The sequence below is a fragment of the Oxyura jamaicensis genome, chromosome 4 (assembly GCF_011077185.1).
Source record: "Oxyura jamaicensis isolate SHBP4307 breed ruddy duck chromosome 4, BPBGC_Ojam_1.0, whole genome shotgun sequence".
In the NCBI taxonomy this organism is placed as follows: Eukaryota; Metazoa; Chordata; class Aves; order Anseriformes; family Anatidae; genus Oxyura; species Oxyura jamaicensis.
Genome location: NC_048896.1, coordinates 66,272,148 through 66,292,639, shown reverse-complemented (window position 1 = coordinate 66,292,639; position 20,492 = coordinate 66,272,148). Strand labels below are relative to the sequence as shown.

At 44.5% G+C, this 20,492-nt stretch overlaps 1 protein-coding gene across 2 annotated transcripts in view; it reads left to right on the top strand.

Annotated features, from left to right (window-relative positions):
- The window catches only part of G3BP2 (G3BP stress granule assembly factor 2), a 29,680-nt gene extending 25,770 nt beyond the window's left edge, over positions 1 to 3,910 (top strand). For both annotated transcript variants that reach the window (XM_035326153.1, XM_035326152.1), the window contains one exon: positions 933 to 3,910. In XM_035326153.1, coding sequence (XP_035182044.1) covers positions 933 to 1,205 — 273 coding nt within the window. In that variant the 3' untranslated portion in view covers positions 1,206 to 3,910. The remainder of the gene's footprint in view (positions 1 to 932) is intronic.
- Positions 3,911 to 20,492: the final 16,582 nt, after the last annotated feature.

Here is a 20,492-nt window from a genome sequence, read left to right as displayed (position 1 = left end):
TCACATAGCTTGGCCTATTCAGGCCAGGCTGGACATCAGGAAGAGGCTCTTCACTGAGAGGGTGGTTGCACACTGGAACAGACTCCCAAGGGAAGTAGTCACTGCACCAAGCCTGTCTGAATTTAAGAAGCGATTGGACTGTGCACTTAATCACATGGTTTAAAACTTTGGGTAGACCTGTGTGGTGCCAGGAGTTGGACTTGGTGATCCTTATGGGTCCCTTCCAACTTGGGATATTCTATGACTCTATGATTCTATTCTAGTTAATGTCACTGTTTCTGACATTCATTCATAAACAAGAGTTGTAAGAAAAACAGGCACACTATGTGAGTAGTTCGGGCCCACTCAGTCTGTCAAGAGTGCTTACGTGAGCTGCGCTAGCGTTCCCCCAGCCGTGTCATACTGAATTCAGGGGAATTACCTCTCACTTAAATACCACATGGAACTGGATGCTTGCTGCTAGAGACCCCTGTAAGCTGAAAGCTCAGCACGTGCATTTCTAAAGGACATCTTGAGGACATGTAAATTCTGTGTCCTGGGGCTGAGAGAAAGGTGCAAAGTTATTTGCAGCTGTGACTTGAGGAATTGGAGAGGAGAAAACAGCCATTTCCATTGCGAGTCAGACCTGGTGGAGCAGTTCTTCAGGAAGTTAAGCTTTGAAGCAGAAAGGCTAAAGACAGCCTCTGCCCGTATTAAGGAAGATATTTTAATTCCTTGCATGCCAGATTAATTAAAAAATGCTGTTCCATTCACTGCAGGCAGTTAGGGCTAATGCTGTATGTTGCAGGGAACTGTTAGCAGTTAGTTTTTGTCTGACTTGTAAGTGAATGTAGCCTGAGGCGTGCAGCGAATGCTGTGTTTTCATACGCGTTGTATAAATGGACTTTGTGAAATGGTGACTAACGTGTGCCTTGAAAACTCTTCCCTATAAGCCTATTATGTTCCGGGGTGAGGTGCGCTTGAACGTAGAAGAGAAAAAAACAAGAGCTGCTCGTGAAAGAGAGACCAGAGGCGGAGGCGATGATCGTAGGGATATTCGGCGCAATGATAGAGGCCCCGGGGGTCCCCGTGGAATAGTGGGTGGTGGCATGATGCGAGACCGGGACGGAAGAGGACCCCCGCCGAGAGGTGGCATGGCACAGAAACTCAGCTCTGGACGAGGAACCGGGCAAATGGAAGGCCGCTTCACAGGACAGCGTCGCTGAAATCTCCACTGTGGGCAGACAGTCTTGGCAGTGGTACATTATCCATCGTGTTTGCATTCTTGTTAATTTTTTTTGGCTTTGGAATGTGACACAGCCCTTCTGATCATTTCTTTGATGTGAAAGCATCCTTTGGTTTCCGGTTTAAGTTGAGGTGGACGTTCTTTCCCCAGTTTCACAACAGAAGTCACACTGTTAATTTATAAATGTAGACTTGGAGAATTGAGGACTGGAAAATTAAAAAAAAAAAAAAAAAAAAAAAAAAAAAAAGACCAGTAAACTATCTGCAACAAAAGTGAACTAAAGGACATGCCCAATAGAATTCAGGTCCTTGCAGTCAAAAACCCTCTGCTGCACATTTTGTGTAAGTGTTACTGTTTCTGCCTGTTACTGTTGGAAACACAAATAGTGCAATTTGTGCAATTGGAGAAGCTTGCCTTTTTTTTTTTCTTTTTTTAGAACACTTGGCTCCAGACAAACTCATGTTTACGCACTCATCAAAATGCACTAATGGGTACTCTGAACTCATTTATATTGACATCTACAGGAGGCATCGGAGGAAAAAAAAAAAAAACCTTCATCCTCTTATTCAGACAGAATAGCTTGTGAAACGATGCGGGCATCTGATCTGCTTGCTGTGACCAACATATGTACACACACAAACCTTAACAAGACTGCAAGTTTATTCCAGAAGGAATCCATTTAGCTGTAAACTAAACAGAACCCAGAGTTTCCAAGTCGTAGTCCTGAGTACTAAGCAAGTTTGATAGCTCACGTCAGATTTTTCTATCTGCCCCTCTTCAGTACAGGGATGGCTGCTCAACACACTCCTCCTTCCCCTTTCCCCTTCGATAAGCATTGTACAGTGAAAACTGTCTTGACTGTATTTGAGTTCTCTGGTAATGTAATAAGCATGATGGTGCCTTCTATGAATACATCATTCCAGTCTTGCTGGTGATTTTGTACAGTATAGTGTATGAATTACTGTGCTGCAAAGCCGATTGGCTGCAAAGCATTTAAAAGAAATCATTGAAAAATTGTATTAAAAATTGCAGTATCTTTCAATCAGTAAACGTTGCTAAAATTATCATCCACCTTGCTCTTCAATTAACAAGTTCGTCTGTTCTTTTGCAGAGGGGGGGAAGGGAGGAAGAAGGCATCCAAGTAGTCTCCAGGTTGTCTCTTCTCTTTAATCAATGTCAAAGTTACAGAAATCGGAAATGAAATCTCTCTTGGACATTTCAGAAGCCAGTCGAGAATGGTGAACGTTTTGGGCCAGCTCGTAATCAGTAGAACTGAGCATCCTTTGTGAGGGTGAGCATATCAGATGAGGATACTGCAATTTTCAGAGAACAAAATAGCAGCTCTTAAGTATTTGCATTTTCCAGTTGTGCTTTTTTTTTTAAAAAAAAATCTTACTCATTTTGCACATTACTCTCAGCTGAAGTTGACGTTGTGTGGCTCCGGACTTAAGGATAGAAAGGAGACATCCTCTTCTTCAGTATTACTTGTGGGTTTGTCCAGTTGAGAGGTCTGTTCCAGGATGACGTTCTGGAGCACGTTCCCATGAACTGCAGCTGCAGCAGACGGTGCAGTGCGTCTTGGTGCTGGGGTGTGCAGCAAGCGCTCAGCTCCAAGGCATCAGGAGTAAAAGAGGGGTGTGTGTTGGCGTGTGAGTCCGTGTGAGAGTATGACCACTTAAAGCTGCTGCTAAGCATGGAAGACCTCAAAAAAACAGCAATTTCAAGCAAAAGCAGATAGGGCATAATATCAATCTGTCTCTGGATTATGCAATCATTTGCTGTTTTCAAGTAAGCTGGAAGATTTTGCACATACTTTACTGATACGTTAGGCAAAGTGAAATGGCATGTGTTTTCTCCCAGACTCGAGGTCTTCTGTGCTTCATGGTAAGTCTTGCACTATTTTCATACGCTTTTTATCTGGGGCACATTTCTTCTAGTCTCCATTTTTTTTGTTTCAGTTTTTGGTTGAGAGTCTTGCATTTTCAGCTGTTACCTGGAAATTTATAGTACTTGAACCGCTCAACACACAACGCAACTTAAGTTTGAAGCCTTCAGACTAATTGCTGTCTTGAGTTAGCAGTTTGCCACTGGTGTATTTTCTGTAGGGGTTTTTGTTTCCTTGTTTCCTTTTTTCCTTTTTTTTCCCCTTTTGTAGTGTGATGGTGTTTTGCTGCCACCTATTTCATTTGTATGGCAAATGGCACTGGGAATAATCTCAACAACAAAAAATGGAGTATTAAAAGAGCTACTGAGCCATTCAGCTTTCTGGCTTGCTTCTTGTTTAAGTGACATGAACAACCATTGGAACGTCATCCAGAGAAGTTTACATGGTGATAGTTCACCTGCTGTACTGTGGACTTTTACATGTTCTTGACCCTCTTTATAGTAAATGTACCTCATAGAGCAAAGGAAGGGATTCGCTGACCATTACTGTTAGTTGCTGATTTGTGGATGGTGGGAGTATTTTGTCATTACGGTTCTATTTCAACAAACTTGGCTGACCATCTTGGCTTTAGTAGTTATACAAGACAGTGGATTACCATCTTTATTGCTGTAACGTGTCAAGCATTATATGCTAGTAGATTCTAGTTTAATTGTTGCAGGTGGGAAGTATTTTTAACTTTAAGTTTCCATTCTGAATGTGTTTTGACTAAACATACCAATAAACTACTGATGTCTGCAGCATTTATCAATGTCCCGAATTCTCTTGAATGTAGGTTGGTGTAGGGCGCTGCTTCAGCTCTTGCAATACAGAAAATGCTTTAGGAAAAAACTGTTGCTGGCTTGTCAGATGACTGGGAAGCTGTAATGGTGCAGCATCACACACTCGAGTTGAAGTGTCTGACTTGAGCAGAGTCAGTAAGCTCTGGTTTGCTGTGGCTGCATATGTTCCTTTGGGACATTTTGTTCGAAGAGATGCAAGGACTGGAAGCTCCACCAGTGGCACTGCAAAGCTACGTCCTGTCCCCTGGTGCTTTGTGGGGGTGCTGGCGTGGGTTTCTCCTGCTGAAAGGAGCTGAAAGGCAGGATCGCTTTACACAGTAGGTTCATGTCACAGGTGGCCAGGCCCTCGGTGCAGGTCAATCCCTTTGAGCTGGGAGTGCGTGGCACGGGGAGAAGGATGACTGACTTCTCTCCAACAAGTCTCAGGTGCATGCCCTTGGTGCCCCGCAGGGCTGAGGGTGCTGCAGTGTCAAGCTCGAGGGATGTGGTGATGGCAGCAAGAAGGGCATGAACTGCGTGTCAAAGAAACAAATCTGGAGGTGCTTGCTCTTGTCTGCTGCGTCGCTTCTTCATGATGCTGGGGAACCGATTGACATGCTGCAAGGTAATCCCTGATCTTCTCTTTATTTGGTGGCTTGGCCAGTGCCAGCATTTACTTTTCTGAAAGTTACACAGTTATGTGAGTTGAAATACTGGTTTGAGAAATGAGAAACTGCACAAGACAACTGCCCATGCCTGAGTCACTGAAAATTGCCCTGAGGAGCAGCCTCAGCTACTACAAGACCTGCTAGCACCAGAGATCTCCGAAGGAGCGCGATCCCCTCCATGCTTCCAGACCTCAGCAGACAGCAATCAGACCTTTGTTTTGCTCTACAAGGTAGGCTTGTAACAGACGATAAGAGGCACAATATTGGCCTGCCCACGCGTGCTGGCCTCAGTCCCCCTGCTGCTGACCTGGTTGCCATGGCCCAGACCCCAAAACGGGGCACGGAGCCACTTTCTGAGGCCCACCAGCGTGGGACCGAGCCTCCATTTTCAGTCACTGAAAACACAGCACTGGCTGGGCTTCAGAAACACGGCATGGGGCCTCGCTTTTGGAGCCCCCAAAACACCTGCTGGAGCTCATTTTTGGGACCCCAAAGCACAGCACCAGTCCTTGCTTTCAAGCTGGGAAAACATGGGACTTAAGTTTCCAGTTTTCGTCCCTAAAATGTAGCACTTAGCCTCCATATTGGAGTCCCAAAACTGCAGTACTGGGTCTCCATTCTCAAGCATTAAAAATGTATGACTGGTTATTTTTCTGAGCCCCAAACCCACAGGACTTCAGTCTCCATTTTCAATTGCTGAAAACACATTCAGTGAGCTTCAGAAAAGCCTGTTTCTGAGCCCCCCAGAAAGCCACATGAGCTTGGTTGCAACTCCCCGAAACACAGCAGTTAGCCCCAGTTTTCTTAAGCTCTGAAGATGAAGGCTTTAACTTTTTTTTTTCTTTTTTTTTTTTCTCCTTTTTCTTTTCCTCAGATCGCACCACGTGCAGCTGTGGCTCTGCACACAACCACTGGGGGTTGCCCGGGGGCAGTGTTACTGGCTCATGCTGCATAACCCCAGGTGTTGCAGCAGCTCTGTGCCTGGCGCCACGTTGTGTCAGGTCAGCAGCGTGCTGATTATGCACCCAGTAAAAGCGAGGGGAGTGTACCAAGGTGTAAACATAGCAATAAGGAACTGTGGGGGAAACCTGTGGGTGTGCCAGCTTGGTGGGAAACCACCCAGGACCCAGACTGGCAGCAGTCTGAAATAAACCAGTATCCGGGCCTAGGTGTGTGGGCTGGCTCACTGCACCCCGGGGAGTGACCCCAAGCGTTGTGTCGGACCGTACCTGTGCCAAGGCTGCATCTCCTCCTGCTCCCTCATCAGTCCTCCGCTCTTCTTCTGCCTCACAGCTCCACACCGCAACTCTCCTTTCCTCCTTCTGTGCCAGCTGCTGCTGCAAGGGAAGGAGGACACCGTGAGCCACCAGAAGCACTGGCTCCTCGCTGTGGCACCCTGTGAGGCCTGAAGCTCGGAGCACCTCTCCCTGTATCCATTTTCAAAGACTTTTTTGCAAGCTTCAGAAAAGCCTGAATGTTTCTGAGCCCCTAAAACAGCCACCTGAGCTTGTTTGCAATTCCCAGAAACACGGCAGTTAGTCTCCATTTTTAAGCTCTGATGAAGGCTTTAACTTTTTTTTTTTTTTTTTTTTTCTTTCCTGGGGGGTGAAGCCCCATAACCACAGGATTTAAGCCCCCATTTTCAATTGCTAAAAAAGAAAGCTTTAATCTTATAGTGAGCTTCATAAAAAAACTGACAACCTCTGTTTCTGAATCCCCAAAACCTCCAAAAAATAGCTGGATTCTGGGGCCCAAAGAGCAGGCTTTTGGGGTCCAAAACCATAGTAATTAGTCTCTATTTTCACATTCTGAAAACGAAGGACTTAATTTATTTTTGGAGCCACAACCCCATGGAACTTCAGCCTCCATTTTTCACTCTGAAACAACAGCGCCCAGTCTTTTTGCAATTCCCAAACCCCGAGGCTGGGGCTGCTGTTCCCAGACCCTACTTGTGATGTTCGGCAAGCAGTGGGGGACAGGCACCTCACCCACAGCCCCATGTGCGGTGTCGGGCTGTGCTTGAGAACTGGTGGGCAGCCCTTCAGAGGAAAGGCTGGTCCCGTGTCACCGTGCATTGCTCTGCTGAGGCAGGGAGCCACTGGGCTGCAGCCCCACAGACTTTATTCCTCTGCTGCCCAGTGGGCACCCCAATGCCAGCACCCCTGGGGAAGGGACAGGAGCCCACCCTCACCTCCTGCCCAGAGCCTCTGGAGCTCCCACAGCCCCTAGTGGGCCCTGCTTGGCCCCGCACAGCTGCTGTAGGTGGGCAATGAATGGTGGGACCAGGCCAGTACTGCCAATGGTAATTAATAGTGACAATACAATAATTAGCCAGGTAGTCTCCCCATCACAGCTTGACCACAGCTTGTGTGGGGCCACAGACATGGTGCCCCCAAAAAGACAGAACTGTGGAAATTGCAACAGCATCCAGAGCAACCCTCAGTCTACAGTAATAAAGAAAACAAGCAAACCCCCACCAGAATAAATCAAGTCTAGAGGGGTATACAGCTCTCCCCTGAGCACACCCAAGGCCACCAACCTGTTGCTTTCAGCAGGGTGAAAGCAGCCCCAAAACTGCCCCTATTTAAAACTCCAGGGCAGGGTTGTCATGCTTGCTCCCCATCACTTCTCTCAGGCAACTGGCAAGACACCTGGCAGTGGGGAGACAGATTTGCATAGAGAGTCTAAGCTTCTCCATGAGAAAAAATGAAGTAAATCCAATCAGACCAATGTGTTCCCTTGGGGATGGTGAAGCTGAAGTGCTGCCTTGCTGCTGTGAGCAAACACAACCTGGTTCTGCTCCTCCCTGCTGAAATCACTGCTGCTAACCTGTCCTTGCGGGGTAGCTATCACGGGGAAAATGTCACCTCCTGTACGGCGTGGTGCTGACCTGCTGCAGGAGGACACAGCGCAGCCTCAGGGAGGAAGCTTCAGAGGGCATTGTGCTGCACAAACAGCAGCTGCATGTAGATAACGTTGAGGACTTCTGGCACCTGAATGAACAAAACAGAAAGAGGCATTCTGGTCAGTCTTACCTTGTCCTCCAGCAGAGCCCAGACACAATCATGCAGATGGTGAGCAATGACCATTCCTCCAGTAACTTCTCAAGATCCAGCCCTGAACTGTCACCCCAGTGGTTCGCAGTGAATCCCTTGTGCCTGCAGAGGGCACATCTGCCTTTCTGACCAAATGATCTGATCTGTATCAGTCTGATGCCCTCCACAGGCTCTCACCCTCTTGAAGATGAATGCTCCCAGGGGACACCTGTCTTGCCTCCAGCCTCCTCCTTTCCCCCATGCCCAACCCCTTCCCCACAGGAGAGGACCTTCCTCTGAGCCTTAGAAGCTAAAACTGTTTGAGATGGGGCTGGGTACACAGCAGGGTCACTGCCCTCAGAGCTCAGCTTCTGCTGACAGAGCTGGCCCCAGACAGTGACACAGGCACTGTGTGGTTTCTCTTTGCTGTGTGTGAAAGCCACATGGCCCAGGGGACTTGGGATCACCATCAGGAGGAGGCCTTGTAAGGATCTTGCTGCTAAGGAGATGCTCAGGGAAGACAAAGAGAACCAAGAACAGGCATCTGGCTTGCAAAAAGCACCAAAAAAACACACACTGGGACCAAGCCACCAAGGCAAACACTGGGGACTGGAGACATCTGAGGCACATGGTAGCTTTGGGCACCTCTGAGGCCGACACACCAGATCTAGACAGGTTTACAAAACCTCCAAGAATGGAGACTGCACAAGCTCCCCAGGCAAGCTGTCCCACTGCCTGACTGGCCTCATAATAAAGCGCTATCCCCTGCTGCCCAGTCAGGCACTGCCTAAACACAGTGTTGTACAATCCATGAGCAGCTCCAAGACACCCGGCAGCAGGGGGCACTGCGTATGCCTGAGGAGCACACATGTCAGGATCCCGGATTTTAGCAGCCACCCCCTTACCTCCTGGCTGCCAAGTCTTTCTGCAGATGGTGCTGCTGATCGGCTGTGAATGTGGCCCCAACCTTAGAGCCAGGCGTCTCTGCAAGCTCTGGTTTCTACTTGCTGCCGCTGCACTTCTGCAGCACCAGCAAAGCATTGTCTGAATGAAGCGTCCAAAGCCCGAGACAGGCGGGCGCTCTGCCAGCAGCTGAGGAGGGCAGCAGCAGTGGGAAAACCCCACAGGAACTCGCTGAGCTTCTCATCACTTCTCTGCCCCGAGATCAGCCCACGCAGAGGAGTGGAGCTGACAGGAAGGAAGAAATGAGAGAACACGTGTTTGCTGGGTTGTTAAATCCAGCAACTAAGGCAGCATTCCTGAAAGACAGCTCATAGCCTGTCTGGGATTTGCTTCCCCACCCCTGAGGATCTCTCTGGTTTTCTGTTTCAATTGTCTGAACACTAGCAGGAAGAGAAAAATGAGATAAGGTGGTATGTATGGATTTCTCTCTCTCTCTCTTTTTTTTTTTTTCTTTCCAAGTATGTATGTCAGTAAGTGGCTGTTTTTCCTCCTCAGTTGTTCACTAACGTTGATTTGCAGCAAAGCCCCAGTGACAACTGCTGTCGTTTCACAGTGCATGGGACAGAAAGACGCACAATAGAAGGAGGGAGGAAACCACTTCTTCCCTGCAGGCCAAAAGTGAACTGTGAGCAAATGAAAAACAACTTTCGAACCAACTCCACCTGCTGCTTCTTGGCACAGGCTCACCTGAGAGACTTGTGGTGCCTGTAACTGAGAACTACTGGCCTGACATGTTCGGGGTCTTTATTTTAGCATCTCTGGTACAGCAGGGTGTAGCCACTGGCTGGCAGCATAGATCTGTTATGAGAAACACTGCGCATGCCACTAAAGTGCCTGTGCCCAGCACTCCCAGGTCATGCTGGCGGTCTTGTTTAAATACCTGAGCTCTGCAGCAGGGGTGCTGCAGGAACAGAAAAAGGCATCAGGAAGGATGAAGGATCACTGCTTGTTCAAGCTGCAGCTCACAGACGGACAGGCTCACCATCCCCTCTGGTGGCCACCTGCCCAAACTTCTTCCCACTTCCTAACTACACTTTCCTAAAATCCTAAGGAAATCTCAGAAGCACTCACTGTGTCTGAAATCTTCCCTGCTTCTTCTGCTAAAGGTTCAGCCCTTTGTGGCACAAGTAGTAATTTCTGGGTTCTCTTATCTCCTTTTCACCCCAACAGTTCAAGTTCTCCCTTGTAATTACTCTGTAATTACCCTGCCAAGCCACACTCACGGCGTGCTAGGCACAGGCACGGAAACTTGTGGCTTTAGCTTTCAAGCAAGCTTCACCCGCAGATCCGACCAAAAATTAACACTGGCTTTTCCTGTCTCTAAGTCCGTACCTCTGTACAGCCATAAGAGCAGCCACCCCTCTGGTGCTGCAGAAAAGCAGCCGGAAGGGCAGACCTTTCCGAAAGAGCCAAGGGCTCAGAGCCGCGTACCCCAACAGGTACCACTGCCCCCACAACCTATAGTTGCTCACTCTTACTTCAAAATGTCCTGCCTATGACGACCACTGGAGGCTGCCCCAAACTTGGATACAGCCAAAAGCAGATGTCACTTCTGTTTCAGTAGTTGATCCTGTGTGCTATCTGCATCAGCTCACATCCTTTCCACTGCAAATCTTTCCACAGATAATTACCCACATGATTTCTGTCTAGCAAGGTGTTTTACTCTGCTTTCCTCTCTGTACGAGAAGCATGTGAGCTTGATGAAACAGTGAAGAAACTCTTTCTTGCAGCCTTTGGTAGTCACTGTTAGGTCCACACAGCCTCAGACTGCATTCACTGACTACTGCTGAACCAAAATGCTCTTCCTTTTCACCCTGCCACCCAACTGAGCTTGCTTTCAGGAAGTTATTCACCCTCCCCTGCTGATCTCCCCGCAGGTCAGTGATCTGCTAAGGTACACCAGGTGTGAAACCTTTCTATCAATTAACAATTATTATTTATTAATTGTTCACTTTTAGTTCTCTGAAATCCTGTATGCCAACTACATGCAGTCTTCTTTTAGGCTAAATAAGACTCAGATTTATTTCAATTTTCACAGCCCCAGCCTTCTACAGTGATCTTTCCCCTCTATGTCAGGACCAAAGCAAAATAGTTTTCCTTCAGTATAAAGCAGAAAATAGCAGTCTGAGAGAAGCCTTAAAAAAGAGAAGTGAATGTCATTCTCCCATATTTAGAACAGGATGAAGATTAAAAAAAAAAATAAAAAAATCCAAAGCTTGTAAAAAAACAAATACCTCCTGCCCCTCAGGGGTTTTTTTTGGTACAACCCCTGCTGATGCATGTGATAACACAAATATTTTCCTCAAAAATGCATTACAACAACTACTATGTCATCATAGTTAAATCAGAAAGGCCCAAGGGTGGATAAAATGGTTTAGGGAATGATTAACTGCCGTGTTGATTGAAATTCATTTTTGCCTCAGTTTCAACAAAAATCAAAAAGCCTTTCCTAAAGCCAGGCAGAAACTTGAAATCAGGGGAATCGGGGACATCCAGCTTTGCATGCTTGTTCCCATGCTCATCCTACTGATCCTTTTTGTGCTGGTTAAAGTTACTTGTTGCACCTGTTAAAAACAACCAGCTGATTTTTTAGTGGCTGTTTTAATCATGTAATGCATTCTTTTTGTCCACATAGCAGGGAAGAAGAGGTTAAAGTCTAAAAGTGGCTGAACATCTTGCAGAGATGCATGAATATAGTAAAATGAAATGGTGCCTGAGCAGGAAGAAATTTTGCCATGCAATACAAACACTTCTCTTTGGAAACAGACCTTACATAACAAAATTTGATCTTTGAGCATCTTCAAAATATAGTAAGAGTATAGGATCAGAGAATTTTTTTTCTTTATTGGTAGAAAAGAGTCAGATAAATTCTAAAAAATAAATCCGAGCTCACATTAGGGCTTTCTCAAAATAAACGTGGCAGTACTGTTAACTCCACGGGCTCCAATATCTATTAAGACACATGTAATTTCCAAGTTTGAATACTGAATAGTATTAATCAACATCTTAAAGTGCCTGGGAGGAAAGCTGTCATTACACTGCCCTTTCCCCAGGCAAAACACAGTATTGGTGTTACGCACACATGAAAATTCAAGCTTAGGCTTGGCAATTTTGAACTGACATGGATAATTAGTGTGGTGCATCTCAGGACCCTCTCAAAATCTAATTGTGAGGCTGCTTCTTGTGTTGTGTCGGCAGCTGCCAAAACATGCTGCAGTCAGCTTCCTTTAGCTTTTCCTGCAGGAGGACTTTTTTGAAGTCCACATTTGAAGAGGTAATAGGGACCCTGAAGGCTTTCCCACAGAAACGATTGGGATGAGGCAAGTGTAGCTCTTCTGTTTCCTGACCACATGATGTTTTAGTACCAAAACAATGGTTTCTCATTATTCCATTGGAATTAATTAAAGTATTTGTTTCACATGTAAAATTGCATCTTTCATAATACAGTTATTGACACTATGTTCATAGTCATGGAATGGGAAAATTCTCATGATACAGAAAAATGTAAAACTGTTCATCTTGTTCTTCACATTTTAGACCTCATCAAACTCCAAAATGCAGGTGAATTCTGCATTTTCTAATGCCTCATACCAAGATGAAAAAATGCAAAGCTTGAACTGCTGCTACTATAAAAGCAATACCTGTGCACACCTACAGAAGTCCCGATGTTCATTGCAGTCAGCCTGCAGACGATAAATACAAGTTGAAAACTGGTTTGAAGTAGACCAGGAAAAACTTTGGAGCTGGGGAACAGAGGATGGGATGCAGCAACACACTTCTTTCTCTTTCTTTTCCCTATGAAAGGTTCTCTACAGAAAAAGTTCAGTACAGGTGAGAGCAAACACCATATTTTTGTGCTGTATGCTTTTCTAAGCACAGTTCAACTGAAACTGAGTATGCAATTTAATAGTTTCTCTAGTTGTGAGATTTTCATTGAGGAGATTATTTCTGCAGATATTCTTGTGTCATGTTGACTTTTGAGATGAAGCTGGTAAATGCAGTAACATTGTTCTGCCATCACTTCAGTGTTTTATTTAACTTTTGAAGAATTCAGAACCCTCAGCACAAACTCTATAAGCTCTTGAGTGTTACTTCAGAAGAGGTACTACACCACATCAATTTAAGGAAGCCTTTAATGAGACTGCAAACTGAAACAATTACTCAAGATTATGGTTTGCCCTGTCTGAGTACGCCTGAATTCAGAATGGATATGTCCCCATGGAACTCAATGGGTTTCTTCTCCACGCTCACTGGAAAAGTGACAGGATGTCTGGTCTTAAGTTTGCAGCAAATCTTGTTTTCCTCGTTCTCTCAAAGACAGCCTCGATCATGGCATGGTTCAGACACAATAGCGCCACCATAAATAAGGCATACAGACCTGATATTGAGCAAACCTCTGGTAGATCACAGCATTTGTGCTGTGCACCACCACACAGAGGAGAACATACTGCTCTGTCCAAAAGATGCCTCCAAGCACAAAACACCCACTGGATAAGACTCATCCCTTCAGAAGGGCTCAAATGCTATTGCTGTCAATCATGGCTACAGCTACCCTGCTACCCACTTTTTTAGTGGTACTAACCTGAAATATTCAAGAAACACAAAAGTAGGGGAGCTTTCATGGATGACCATTCAAAAACAACTTTTCTGAGAGCTGTGCTATGGCCATTATTTGCTATAGCCTTGTGTGTCCTAAACCTCACTCCTTTTTGTGTTCATGACAGAGGTTAATAGTGCAGGTTTCTAGCTTTGGCACACTGCCTGGGGTAATCAGTAACAGACTGATCCAGCTCTTGAGGAAAACAAAGTATGCATAGCTGCTGCAGTATCTGTAGACCTTCCAGGAACTGACCAATGTGACAGAGCGATAAATTATCCTTTGGCATTTTCCAAGTCCCCTTCCTCCTTCAAGAGTCTGAGGTGATTGCATGTGACCAGTCTGCTGTACTGCCACACCAGAAATTGTTTGGAAGTTTTACATATATAGGTAACTATACCCATACACAGCCTTTGTGTTATGTGCATACAGTCTCCCATGGAACTCTCCATCAGGCTCAGACTTTCATAAGGAAGTTGGATTTGCTAAAATCATTATGCTAAATTCAGGTGACCTGGGGCAAACACTTCTTGCGTGCTTTCACGAGAGTGGCTTCCTGTAGCTGAAATTAGAATCTTTTCAAGGTAATCTAAAACATCCCTGGATCTGAACTCATTAAAAAAGCACACCGCACTGCAGTTGGGTATCTTAAAGAACTTCAGAAACAAGGCCTTCATTTGAACCTAAGAGCATCAGCTAGAGTTAAATCTCTGCCTTTTGACAGCATCTGCTTAAACCATCCCATGTCAATTTGTAACAGGAGCCACCAGCCTTCATTTTCTGACAAGCAGTTAACTCTAGAAAGCTTCCTACAAACTGTAGTCCTACAGTAAATCTGGTTTAAAAAAAAAAAAAAAAAGAGAGAGAGAGAGAGAGAGAGATGAAAAATTTCCAAGAAGTCAGTCTGACAGGTTTTTATTTCCTTGGAGCATGATTTTTTCACTGTAGAGTTGTGAATTCCATTGAATTAATTAAAATAATCTATTAGCCTACCATCACAATCAATCACCTCCCCCCCTCCAAAAAAAAAGGGGGGGGGGGGGAGGGGATTAAAGGAATTGATTTGTAATGGACAAACATCTCAAGCTCCACACACCAGCAATTTGGTCAAAAAAACAACGAAGGGGTGAACATGGGCTAATGATGTCAGAGTGAGTTTTTGTAAGAATGCTGTTCTTCCAGTATCAGAAGTTCCGTATGTCTGTTATTACCTTGCAGTTGTGGTTGTTTTTTTTTTTTCTCGGGGCAGTTTAACGCTTCTGAGGGCTACATGGCCCGATTGCTGAAAATCTGTAGAGGACATAGCTGAAAGTCATTTAGTGGTACTATCACATTTCTCCTGTTTACTGTCATTCATTTTGCAAAGCTCTTTAAGTGTAAAATTGCAACACTAGCTGCTTTCTCAATAAGTATCAGAATAAACAAATGCTTATTTAAACATGTCTCTTCAGGCAGTTGCTGATCCCTATCTTACCACATGCTGTGGTCTAGGCAAAACGTGCTTAAAAGTTATCCGAGGCTGATTCTGCCAATTACAGACTGTGGCTGCCTGCAAGGTAAAAGCATGTTATAAAATGTTAACAGCCCCTCAGCAGCTGTAATGCATTAAGGAAATATGATACAACTTTGGAGCAGTGGAAATAGTAAAATTTCATCCAATCCCATTTTTCTAGTTGTGTTTTATTAGCGAGCCACCTAAAACCTGGATTCTTTTCCAATAAAACCGACTAAAATTAGAGTATCACTTCATGTGTTACCACCTTTGTGCTGATAAGCTCCAGTCACAGATTTTACCAGTCCTGAAGGAAGCAATTAGAGGACTTCAAGACAAGTTTTAGGATTGTCCTGATACCTTTTCACATAGCAAAAAAGAGATGGTGGTCCTTATAAAGTGACCTACGAGTTTTAAAATGGAAGATAGAATGGGACTATGTACTGTCAAGCACACAGTAATGAATGACTCTGTCCAGTATAAATCAAGGAAGATGGAGGTAAAGTGTAAACAGACTGCACTGCTGCCATTGCCACGCAGAGCAGCTTTCCAGGAGTTGCTGATGATGCAGGTGGTTTTTCATTTCTCACATACTGGCCAAGTTGCAAGACAAATCTTTCCAAGCTGTCATTTCTATATGGCAACTTCCTCTTCTGCTTGGGTATTTCTGTTCTCAAATTGTTTGAAAACCATCATTGCAGGGAGCCTCTTCACTGCCCATTTGTGTTGCACAAGTGTCTGTTTCTGACCTTATGCCTCTGTATTACTTGAGTTGCTGATACTGTGCTCATTACCATGGGAAGCTAAGGCTAAAGGTCATAAAGGAGCTATATCCAATATTCTGCTCTATAAACCCCATAAATCTGACAGCCTATCACAGAGATGAAATACCTATTACGGTGGTGAGAAAGGCAAACATGCTGGTACTGTTCTTTCTACTATCACAGCTGTAATAAGAGGTCATGAAGGTTTCCACAGCATCATGCTTTGTGGTTTGGCATGATTTTCTGTCTCTGCAGGAGGGCTTAAGACAGATTCATCTCATATTTGCTGGTGATCTTATGACATTCTACAAAACGCTAGAGCAGCAGCATACAAGATGAATACTTTCTTTTTATCTTCCAGTTCCAAACCCAGTTAGGATTTATGAAAAGCAGTCAGCAAGTTGATTTAAATCTGTACGCTGTGCACAACCTTGCCACCATGATGTGGAAACATGAGAGAAAATAAGAGTCCGTGTGTACTGGGTCTGGCTGGGACGTTAACTTTCCCTGCAGCAGCCCACACAGTGCTGTGCTTTGCACTTGTAGCTAGAACAGCAGCGGTATCACACCAGTGTTGTGTCTGCTGCTGAGAAGTGCTGGCACAGCATCAGGACTCTGACCCTCCTAGGGGGTGGGCAAAAAGTGAGAAAGAACCATCAGCAGGACAGCTGACCTAAACCAACCAAAGGGATATTCCATACCATACGATGTCACACTCAGCAATAAAAGGTGGAAAAAGGAAGAAGAGGGGAGGGGTGGGCTCTTGTTGCGAAAACGTCTGTCCTCCTCCCGAATACCGGCTATGTGCGTTGAGGCCCTGCTTCAAGGACGTGGTCAAGCATCGCTCATTGGTGGGAAGCAGAGAGTAATTTCTTTCCTCTGCACTTCCACAAAGCCTTTACTTGTTTTGTTTTGTTATTCCCTTTCCCCCTCCCTCTTCCCCTTTCCCTTTTTACCCTTTAGTTGAATTGTTTAATTAATAATAATATTTCCTTAATAATATATATATATATATATATTTTTTCTCTTTAATTAAATCATCCTTATCTCAACCCGTGAGTTGTTCTTTCCTTTACTGAGGAGGGGGAGTGAGAGAGCGGTTGTGGTGTTCAACTGCCTAGCACGGTAAAACCACCACACCGTGACGCTTTGTCTGAATTTTTCTGCTTGAGCCTTCTGTAGTGCACTATCAGCACGGGCTCCTGTCTGGGCAGGTGGCTGTAGCAACCAGGAAGAGAAAGAGGCAGCTTCGCAGGCTGGCAGCAGGTGGTGTCGCTTCCCTAGAAAAAACACACTGGAAGTGGAATATAACGAAATGCATCCAAGAGAGAAGCAGCCAGCTGGCAGGCCCCACAATTCTCCTAGGTCCAGACTCCAGTTTTTCTTCTGAGCTGCTATCAAGAACATGTGCACATCCTGCATCGCAGCAAGCCAGTTACAGAGCTCACACATGCCACGCTTCAGGTAAGAAAACTCACCAGTACTGTTATGGTTTGCCAACTCTGCCAAAAGAAACCAAAGCTATTACTCTGAAACCAGGGGAGGGGAAGGAGGTCTTGCCACAACCTCAACAAAACTCCACATAAGCAATTTGCCATCTCTAGCTAAATGCTATTTGTAAAGTTATAGAATTGAACTGCTAAACGTAATTCTACAACAGCAGGCAGTCCAGCTCAACTCTGCTTTTGCTACTTCCTTAACCCCCATTTGAGAGAACAGCTTGCTGCTCCAGGAAACTTCGTCCATAAGCCAGAGATAGCCAGGCAGCTTCCAGCTCCACTTGCCCAGTGCCATTTCCCACTCTTCTGTGGTCTGGCAGCAGATTCTGCCTGGTTGCACATCCTGCTACTATGCACACTTCACATGTGTCCACTGGGAATTGCCTCCAGCATCCCTGCAACACAGGAAGGGAGCACAGCAAGGCACTACCCAGCCGTACAGTTCATGTCCTTTCTGACAATTCTGCATATGGGGCTATGTTTACATGGGCATGCCTGCAGGCATGTGGCCTGCAAGCTCCACATGGCATTCAAGGAAATATTCTCAGCTGAAGCATAAGACAACTTGCTGGTACAGGTACCTGCTTTGAAATACTTCAGTGCCAGAAAGTTGCTTTGGAGAAAAGACATCTTTGTGGCCATACTTCAGGTATAGGGCTTAATCCACAGCTTCTTGTTCAAGCATCTGCCTTTCTCAGTCCAGTGTCCTTTGAATTCAACTGTGGAACCATTACAGGTGCTTCTTAATAAAAGCTGTCTCCACTAAGTTCCCCATGCCCCAGCTTTGTGAAAGTTACCTTCCTTTGTACCAAGGACCTCTGTATTTAACTGAACAGTTGGTTTAGTAAAACAAAATCATGCATTTGTATAATTAGTGATAGGTTTCTCTTCACGGGTCTGGCCTTCACCTTGACAAAAACCCTTAATTTCAAGGAACAGATTAAAAGAAACAACTGACTTGAAGTTTTCTCGTCTCGACAGCAGGTGGAGAGGTTTACACCACCCACCTACATTTTCTTGCTGCAGTCTATGAGTTGTACTTGAACTGAAATATCGCCCCTGTGACCTGCATTGAGTGCAATTTGCATTTCTCCCTATATGCTCTCCCTGTGGGGCAGCAGCGCTGTCAGTTAACTTCAAATATGAGAACCAGACATGAGGTTTTTAAACTCAGAAAGGAAATGGGAATGGGAGCTTTGTACTCAGCTGCAAAGAAAACAACGGGCCACTTTAAAAAAAAAAGTTTACAGCAAGTTTCAGATCACTTCAAAAAACTCCCACTCCTTCTTTATCTCCCTTCCCTCCCATGTTCATTAACAGGTTTAACTGTTTTTCCAGTAACAGAAACATGGATAGTTATATTCACCTTCTCTACAGTAAACTCTGCTTTCAGTGAATATATTCACAGCAATGTCAAATAAGCAATTAACCCGATTATCAGAGAACAAGGTACTGTTCCCTATTTCATTCCTGAATTGACTTAGCACTAAGTGTTACAGAGTTTAACAACTGTGTAAATATGACCGCAGCGCACCCAGGGAATTACTTCAATAGAGAACAAGCTTCTGCAGGGAGCTTACAGGTGTGAAACAAAGTTAGCTAACAAACTTTGAGGAGAAAAATTGTCCTTAAGAAATAGATTTGACAGTAAGTAAACAAATACCAGAGCTCCCCCTGCCCTTTACCACTCAGCTGTTGACAGACTGCATGACCTTTAATAGAAAATTACCCCAAGATGTATCCTGCTTAGTGAATACACCAGAATGCAGGAAACTTTGGTCTTTAATGTAGAACGAGTCCAAATTCCCCCTTTCCCACACCATGAATACTTGGCAAAAACAAAGCCTGATGTCATTGTTGGGTGGGTGTCAGCAGCTTGTTCTCAGCGAGCCATTTGATAAGACGTAAAACTTCTGGTAAAGTTGCTACTGTTTGGGTAGTATGTTCCTTCCTTGCAAGATGGGATCTGGGAATTTATCACCCAGAAAACCAGAGAATTATTCTGCCTAGTGAATACTTTTGCTCTTTGCAGGCTAGCATCTGGATTGAGTTATCACTTAAACCAGACAGCTTCACAGTTTCTGTCTAGGAAAACATCAAACAATTACCAGACTGATGCATTTTACAATCCCAAACCGAGTGGACTTTTGAGCAAATCATTCTCTGAATTGTATGAGAATATCCCAGGTAACTTTTAAATGGACAATATTGGTCATTTTCCCCCAGAATTTTATTTCAAGCAAGTCATCTGGTTTTTATACCTTTGCTAGGGAAAATACAGTCTATAAATAAGTGAAACAGCCCATCAGCACATATATGTCCGTTCTCTAATTCTTGCCAGGTTTCTCTAACAGATGACTCACTAAGCTCACATATACAGCTTTACAATGCAATAAGCTAAGGGACTAACTATAGAAACAGTGATATTGCCCTGAACAAAGCAGAAAATTAAAAAGCTTTCAACATCTAAGCAGTAATGGGATAAAGAAGTGCTGTAAACTCTTTAGAGATTCCTTCTGCATATGCTAGCCAACAAAATGGGCTGACAATTTATTGTGTTGAATTCCTCACTGACAATGGCATTTAAGCTTAAAGTCATTTTTTAAGTACAGTAGCACCTTGCACTTCATAGCAAGCAGGGATCTGTCTCTCGGGCCTTTTACTCTTGTTACATACTGCAAATGAAAGACAGGCTGAAGCTTGACACATCTGTATGAAGGAGCAGCAAGAGCAGATTGCTCTTAAGAAGGCAAGCCAGGGTTTCTCACTACCACACAGCAGCCAGGGCCACACCATCAGCATCAATGGACAATATCAGTTATTAAGTACTCCAGGAAAGAAGCAACCAGATTACTAACTGGATTGCAGTCCAGAAGAATTAAAAAACATTTTCCCCCGTGCAACAGATACATTTTTAATGCGTGTTGTCTTTCTACCTCCTCTTAGTAACCCATGGGTTCCTGGAAGGAAATAAATAAATAAATAAATAAAAGATGAAAATGTCGTAATGTGCCTTTGGATCTTCATTAGGCTGCTACATTTAGAGAGAAATTATTCCAAAGCACCTCAGAGGACTGGGACATTCAATTTCTCTTAGTTTAATTGAGTAGTCAAATCCCAAGCTACCTTTGAGAATTTTACATTTAAAGCATGGTTCATGCACAGGTGACTCTCAGCTACAAAAACGGTAACACTTTCTCAGTTTAGAAAAAGTTACTCTATTGAAAACTCAGACGTGATCTCCTTGGGTGGGAAAGGAAGCACAACTTTGTGTGAAAGAAAAGATCTACATAAAGACTAGCAAAAATTGCACTAGTCAGAGCACAGCAAACGTGGACCTCTATTTGCACTCCAGAAGCATAATCCTGTAAAATTCAGATCTCATTCAAGAACATCCTCTTCTGGTGCACAGATTCCATTGCAAGAACACAGCAAAACCATTTATGAGCTTTTATCATCTTGCTTCAGGTATGCAGAGGGTGTTTTTGCTCTTTCATCAGAGAAAGGAAGGTTTGCCTAACATCCCAAAGCAAGAACAGAACAGTA